The 6,702-nt window shown below is 42.8% G+C and overlaps 2 protein-coding genes across 2 annotated transcripts; both read right to left on the reverse strand.

The window, feature by feature from the left end:
* Positions 1 to 30: 30 nt before the first annotated feature.
* Positions 31 to 1,335, reverse strand: LOC131937943 (zinc metalloprotease-like). The gene is made up of 4 exons (XM_059295731.1): positions 1,217 to 1,335; positions 1,041 to 1,151; positions 734 to 913; positions 31 to 156 (listed from the first exon to the last, which is right to left on the reverse strand). The coding sequence occupies exons 1-4, from the start codon at positions 1,303 to 1,305 to the stop codon at positions 129 to 131; spliced, it is 408 nt and encodes a 135-aa protein (XP_059151714.1). The 5' UTR covers positions 1,306 to 1,335; the 3' UTR covers positions 31 to 128.
* Positions 1,336 to 1,506: 171 nt separating this feature from the next.
* On the reverse strand, positions 1,507 to 6,604 carry LOC131937962 (elastase-like). Its single transcript, XM_059295754.1, has 7 exons — positions 6,154 to 6,604; positions 5,837 to 6,066; positions 5,511 to 5,651; positions 5,360 to 5,412; positions 4,567 to 4,770; positions 2,135 to 2,290; positions 1,507 to 1,709 (listed from the first exon to the last, which is right to left on the reverse strand). The coding sequence occupies exons 1-7, from the start codon at positions 6,448 to 6,450 to the stop codon at positions 1,561 to 1,563; spliced, it is 1,230 nt and encodes a 409-aa protein (XP_059151737.1). The 5' UTR covers positions 6,451 to 6,604; the 3' UTR covers positions 1,507 to 1,560.
* Positions 6,605 to 6,702: the final 98 nt, after the last annotated feature.

A 6,702-nucleotide genomic window follows, 5' to 3' on the forward strand; every position in this document is an offset into this window, starting at 1 on the left:
TCGAGCTGTTTTCTGTACTCTCAGGGTCCTGCCCATTGACCCCCACGAAAAGGTCAAAGGGTAATCTCTGTCTTCATGATAGGTGGCGCTGTACCCAGATGCACCACTTCCTCTTGTCGGGACAACGGTCAAAGTTGGCGTGTTGTGCCGGGTGGGCTGAAATTAATGACGTCATTTTAAAAGGTTACCCTCGCTTTATCTGGTGAGAAGATGAAGGTGGAGGGGGTAGGGGTGGAGGGGGAGGGGGAGAGATGAAAGAATGTCGATCACATTTACAATTCTGAGAGACGAAGACATACGATAACGTTTGCCTTTTTTGTCTATACCACGTGACCCCCCTCTTCCTCTCCCCCCCCCTCCCAATCCCATTCAATTACAGGACCTTATTATAGCCGGTGGAAAATTATTAAAAGACGAAAACTTGGTTGGTATAGTCACGTCATCCAGGCTAGCTGGACTTTCTACTTTTCTTTGGGATAACAACATAAGGGAATGGGTGGGTTTAACACTGTGTGGGAGACTGAAGAATCTGGAGGGCAGAAATGAATGAAAGCATCTGGCCAACAGAAGCGTGCGGCACCTCAACAGTCTACCAAATGCCAAAATCTCAACAGTCTACCAGACAAATGCCAGAATTATGATACAATTCACATGAGGTAAAATAATGTCTACATATATTTGTTATTATTTAAAACATGGTATGCCTTTTGTCAATGTTGTGTAACAAAAATACCCGCTCAAATCCTGGCAACTCAAAAGAGAGACGTTTTCTGCCCGAAATGTGGTGGCATATTTCTCCCTGTCCTGGCCGAGGAGATGGGCAGACTGTATGACGTCACATGCCCCCTGCTCCTTGTCGGTTGAGCTCCGCCAATAAAACCTGGCAGCCGTGAGAAACGATTCAAAGACGTTCCTGGCCAAAAAATAAAATTCTAGACTTAAATCTCTGACCCCAATTAAAGCTAAATTCTCTGACCTTAATTAAAACATAAATTTCTTACTCAAATTATTACAAACCATATTAACTTTTCTACTTTTACCTGATGCCGAAAATCTGTGACAGTTGGTAAAAGACCCGGATGTAGTCCCTATGTGTAGCTGGCGGCAGAAATCCGTCCAGTCCATCGAAGAAAGGAGATTTGTAGAAAAATCTGTCAAAAATTGAAAGCTTACTGACGGTAAACACATGGAAACAAAGGGTTGAGAAATGGCTCACCTAAGGCCAGGTAATTTCTTGACAGCTGCTCCGGACACTGTCCAGTCAACTTTGCCGAAAATGAAGAACTCTGTTGTCTCCCCTAGCATGTCACAAAATGCTTCCTCCAAGTGGGCGGAGTCCGCACTGTGAGTGAGAACAAAGTGGGGTCACTGCGCATGTCAGAACAAAGTAGGGTCACTGCGCATGTCAGAAAAAATTAGGTCATTGCTCATATCAGAGCAAGTAAGCTCACTACACACCATTTAAACATTTCAAAAAGAAAATTATCCTGCAATACGTACCCACTACCCAAGCGAGCAGTAGTTGCTATCACGTGATGGCCGTATTCGTGTGCTACCGAGTCAGCAGCCGTGGACAGGGGGTACATAAACTCGCCACCCCCCGCCTAAATAAATGCCATCGTTTTCTTGAAAAGCGTTGGAGCAGTTCCAGCCAAAGTTGCCCCGGAGATAAAGCAACCGATTCTTGCTGGGCTGGTACCCATACCACTCTGGGGGGACGTCAAAACACGTATCTCACCAAAACACGTATCTCACCAAAACACGTATCTCACCAAAACACGTATCTCACCAAAACACCTATCTCACCAAAACACGTATCTCACCAAAACACGTATCTCACCAAAACACGTATCTCACCAAAACACGTATCTCACCAAAACACGTATCTCACCAAAACACGTATCTCACCAAAACACGTATCTCACCAAAACACGTATCTCACCAAAACACGTATCTCACCAAAACACGTATCTCACAAAAACACGTATCTCACAAAAACACGTACCTCACAAAAACACGTATCTCACCAAAACACGTATCTCACCAACACTCGTATCTCACAAAAACATCTCACCAAAACACGGATCTCACCAACACACGTATCTCACAAAAACACCCACCACCCCACACCAACCTCTCAACATGCGGGTGACCTGCGTCAAGTAGAAATAACCGTCTAGCAGTGGAGACGGTGCGCCATTGACCTTGACCTCTCGGTATGATTGGTTACACGGGAACTTGACCACATCCTGGCTGTCCATCGGGCTTTCTTTGTTTTTCATGTCAACAGCTGGGAACATTTTGTTTTTCATCTCAACAGATGGGGACATTTGGTTTTTCAGGTCAACAGCTGGGGACATTTTGTTTTTCATCTCAACAGATGGGGACATTTTGTTTTACATCTCAACAGATGGGGACATTTTGTTTTTCATGTCAACAGCTGGGGACATTTTGTTTTTCATGTCAACAGCTGGGTACATATTGTTTTTCATGTCAACAGCTGGGGACATTTTGTTTTTCATGTCAACAGCTGGGGACATTTGGTTTTTCATCTCAACAGCTGGGGACATTTTGTTTTTCATGTCAACAGCTGGGGACATTTTGTTTTTCATTTCAACAGCTGGGGACATTTTGTTTTTCATGTCAACAGCTGGGGACATTTTGTTTTTCATGTCAACAGCTGGGGACATTTTGTTTTTCATGTCAACAACTGGGGACATTTTGTTTTTCATCTCAACAGCTGGGGACATTTTGTTTTTCATTTCAACAGCTGGGGACATTTTGTTTTTCATTTCAACAGCTGGGGACATTTTGTTTTTCATCTCAACAGCTGGGGACATTTTGTTTTTCATCTCAACAGCTGGGGACATTTTGTTTTTCATGTCAACAGCTGGGGACATTTTGTTTTTCATGTCAACAACTGGGGACATTTTGTTTTTCATCTCAACAGCTGGGGACATTTTGTTTTTCATCTCAACAGCTGGGGACATTTTGTTTTTCATGTCAACAGCTGGGGACATTTTGTTTTTCATCTCAACAGCTGGGGACATTTTGTTTTTCATGTCAACAACTAGGGACATTTTGTTTTTCATCTCAACAGCTGGGGACATTTTGTTTTTCATCTCAACAGCTGGGGACATTTTGTTTTTCATCTCAACAGCTGGGGACATTTTGTTTTTCATGTCAACAGCTGGGGACATTTTGTTTTTCATCTCAACAGCTGGGGACATTTTGTTTTTCATGTCAACAACTAGGGACATTTTGTTTTTCATCTCAACAGCTGGGGACATTTTGTTTTTCATCTCAACAGCTGGGGACATTTTGTTTTTCATGTCAACAACTGGGGACATTTTGTTTTTCATGTCAACAGCTGGGGACATTTTGTTTTTCATCTCAACAGCTGGGGACATTTTGTTTTTCATGTCAACAACTAGGGACATTTTGTTTTTCATCTCAACAGCTGGGGACATTTTGTTTTTCATCTCAACAGCTGGGGACATTTTGTTTTTCATGTCAACAACTGGGGACATTTTGTTTTTCATGTCAACAGCTGGGGACATTTTGTTTTTCATCTCAACAGCTGGGGACATTTTGTTTTTTATGTCAACAACTAGGGACATTTTGTTTTTCATCTCAACAGCTGGGGACATTTTGTTTTTCATCTCAACAGCTGGGGACATTTTGTTTTTCATCTCAACAGCTGGGGACATTTTGTTTTTCATCTCAACAGCTGGGGACATTTTGTTTTTCATCTCAACAGCTGGGGACATTTTGTTTTTCATGTCAACAACTAGGGACATTTTGTTTTTCATGTCAACAACTAGGGACATTTTGTTTTTCATCTCAACAGCTGGGGACATTTTGTTTTTCATCTCAACAGCTGGGGACATTTTGTTTTTCATGTCAACAGCTGGGGACATTTTGTTTGGTCTTAGGGTGTGAACACTTGACGTCTGAAAGATAGTTCTGGTTTTCTGGGACCCTTGACGTCAAAACTTTGTCTGATCACATGGCCAGAAACCTCGACGTCAAAAAGTCCCTTTCTGTGTCAGTAACCAGAGTTTCTTCCAGGCATCTATTCGGGGGGACGAAAACATTTTACCGCCCCCCCCCCCCCCCGACGAAATGAAATTTATATAATTTATATAGAAAATATATACTTTTAACAGTGTCCGCCCCCCCCCCCGAAGAAAGTCTACCGCCCCCCCTCCCCCGAAAATTTCAAGTGCCCCCCCCCCCCCCCGGAGAAAAAAGTCTGGAAGAAACACTGTCAGTAGCCCATGGTCGAGCTATGTTACCAGAGTATGATCTGTTTCCAGCCAGAAACAGAACCGTCTCTGAGAAACACAACGCTCACACACACAGACACATCAGCACAGCCACCGAGCACCGTACACATCTTCCATTATACCCTCACAACTTCTATTGAGCTCTCTTTGGCGCTTCCATTACACCCCCCCCCCCCAATCCCTTGGAACAACAGAAAGATCTTCCATTCGTACCCCCCCTTTCCCCCCCCCCCCCCCTCCCCCGTTAGAGGACTAATAACGAGCCTATTCAGCCTACCTGCCACCATGTTGTTCTGTAGCAGACAGTAGCCTGAGCCGTCTGACGTCACAGCCACACAGAACGGCTTGTACCCGTAGCGGATCTGGCCAAGTTTACTGTTGCCGCCAACAGCGAAAAATTTGTTGTCGCAAAATTCAGATTTTCCGAGATTTTGTGCTGGTTTTCCTGTGTTTGCGTGGAACTGGTAGCTTGACAGCTGTGCTGAAAGCAAGGTAGTTACCTTATCAATGAGGACACATTATTAGAGAACTATATATATATATATATATATATATATATATATATATATATATATATATATATATATATATATATACATATATATATATATATATATATATATATATATATATATATATTTCTTGATAGTTCTTAAACAGAACCTGAAACCGAACCTAAGCCTAATTCTAAACCCAACATATACCTTAACCTCAACCCAAACCTCAACATCAACAACCTGTAACTTAACATTCTCCCTAACCAAACCCTAACTCTTACGCTATTCTTTTTTTAATTTTTCGGTATTAAGTTAGTCAACAATATCTGTTTTTATAAATCCATCTTAATATTCTCAAATTTACAAATATGTGCAAGTTTGTATTTTTTTGGGTTATTTTTTTTATCCTCCTATTTCATGTGACGTCAGAAAGTTTTTGTCACACACACATTCTATTACACACACACACAAATTAGAACTACAGCTCACACAATCAACCCAATATAATACAAATCTCCTCCCCCCCCCCCTACACAAATCATCCAGCACACAACCACTCACGGCGTCACGCACCACTGGGTTCGCTGGACTCGTGTGTGTCCACTGTTTGCACGAGCTGGGAGCAGCTGAAACATAAGACTCATTTTGATTGGTTGATCTCAGGACAGTTAATACATCTACAATACGAAACGTCCTTTAATATATACAGTTTAAATGAACTAACGGGTCAATGGCTAGAGTGGTCACGTGATACCCGCCTGGGTCAGAGAAGGTAACTTGTGCTATGTAGACAACATGTCCAGCGATTAAAACCAACTTGAGCAAGTTTTCTTCAACTACAGATTGGGTAGAGATGTTCAGGTGACTGTAGAGAGGTAGGGCTCGAGTCTACATATGCACCTCGCGATATACTCATTTACTATGTATATATATATATATATATATATATATATATATATATATATATATATATATATATATATATATATATATATATATATATATATATATACAAACTGTATACTAATATACCCAAATATTTTCCCTCACCTTTTCACCAGGTTGTTTACAGTTACAACAGGTAGGTAACATTTCTGTAACAGTAACTCCTGATCACGTGATATTACCAAATCACGTGTCGGTCCCTTTATTCTCACCAGGCCGTAAGGTTTGCCCTCTATGACTACCTCAGAGCCGGCACATCCAGGTGTTTGTCTGGTGTGACGCGCCAGGTATTTTGTCACCTGCAGTCCAGATGGTGTCACTAGGTAGTCTGTAAGCTGGGTAGACAGGCAGTTAAATGTTGGACAAGACAGGCAGTTAAATGTTGGACAAGACAGGCAGTCGGAGAACTAGCAAAAACTGACCTGTAGTTCAAGACGGTCTGGGCAGGTAGATGTGTCCCGTCTGACGAGGCTAGGTTCAGTGTTGGCCGTCAGGTACTCAAATCTCTGGTCACGTGACTTCTTTAAAGCTAATCTCAGCTGATTCTGTTCATGTACCACGTGGTACCGTCGCTGCCGTGGTGGTTGTGTCACGTTGTCACGTGCCTGCCGTGGTGGTTGTGTCACGTTGTCACGTGCCTGTCGTGATGCCTGTGTGTCCACACGGAGCCCACACAGAAGGACAAGCAAGAGGACACAGGTCCCTGGTGAAACTGACATGACACACGAGGCTTCGGATCGACCACTTGAAGGACTGGTTAGTGGTCGATGGTCGTTTAGTCAGTGGTCGATGGTCGTCTATTCAGTGGTCGATGGTCGTCTAGTCAGTGGTGGATGGTGGTCTAGTCAGTGGTCGATGGTGATCTAGTTAGTGGTCGATGGTGGTCTAGTTAGTGGTCGATGGTAGTCTAGTTAGTGGTCTAGTTAGTGGTCGATGGTGGTCTAGTTAGTGGTCGATGGTGGTCTAGTCAG

This window comes from Physella acuta, unplaced genomic scaffold, assembly GCF_028476545.2.
Source record: "Physella acuta isolate Inbredline_101_S28 unplaced genomic scaffold, ASM2847654v3 ptg000225l, whole genome shotgun sequence".
Taxonomy (NCBI): Eukaryota; Metazoa; Mollusca; class Gastropoda; family Physidae; genus Physella; species Physella acuta.

Bases quoted from the DNA above. Each gene is read 5' to 3' on its own strand.
- LOC131937962 (XM_059295754.1), bottom strand. From the start codon at position 6,450: ATGTCAGTTTCACCAGGGACCTGTGTCCTCTTGCTTGTCCTTCTGTGT. The intron at 6,067-6,153 runs GTCAGTTTTTGC...CTGTCTACCCAG, and splicing joins CAGACCGTCTTGAACTACAG to CTTACAGACTACCTAGTGAC. The intron at 5,413-5,510 runs GTTAGTTCATTT...CTTATGTTTCAG, and splicing joins ACCACTCTAGCCATTGACCC to CTGCTCCCAGCTCGTGCAAA.
- LOC131937943 (XM_059295731.1), bottom strand. From the start codon at position 1,305: ATGCTAGGGGAGACAACAGAGTTCTTCATTTTCGGCAAAGTTGACTGG. The intron at 1,152-1,216 runs GTGAGCCATTTC...AATTTTTGACAG, and splicing joins AAGAAATTACCTGGCCTTAG to ATTTTTCTACAAATCTCCTT. The intron at 914-1,040 runs GTAAAAGTAGAA...TTTTTTGGCCAG, and splicing joins TCACAGATTTTCGGCATCAG to GAACGTCTTTGAATCGTTTC.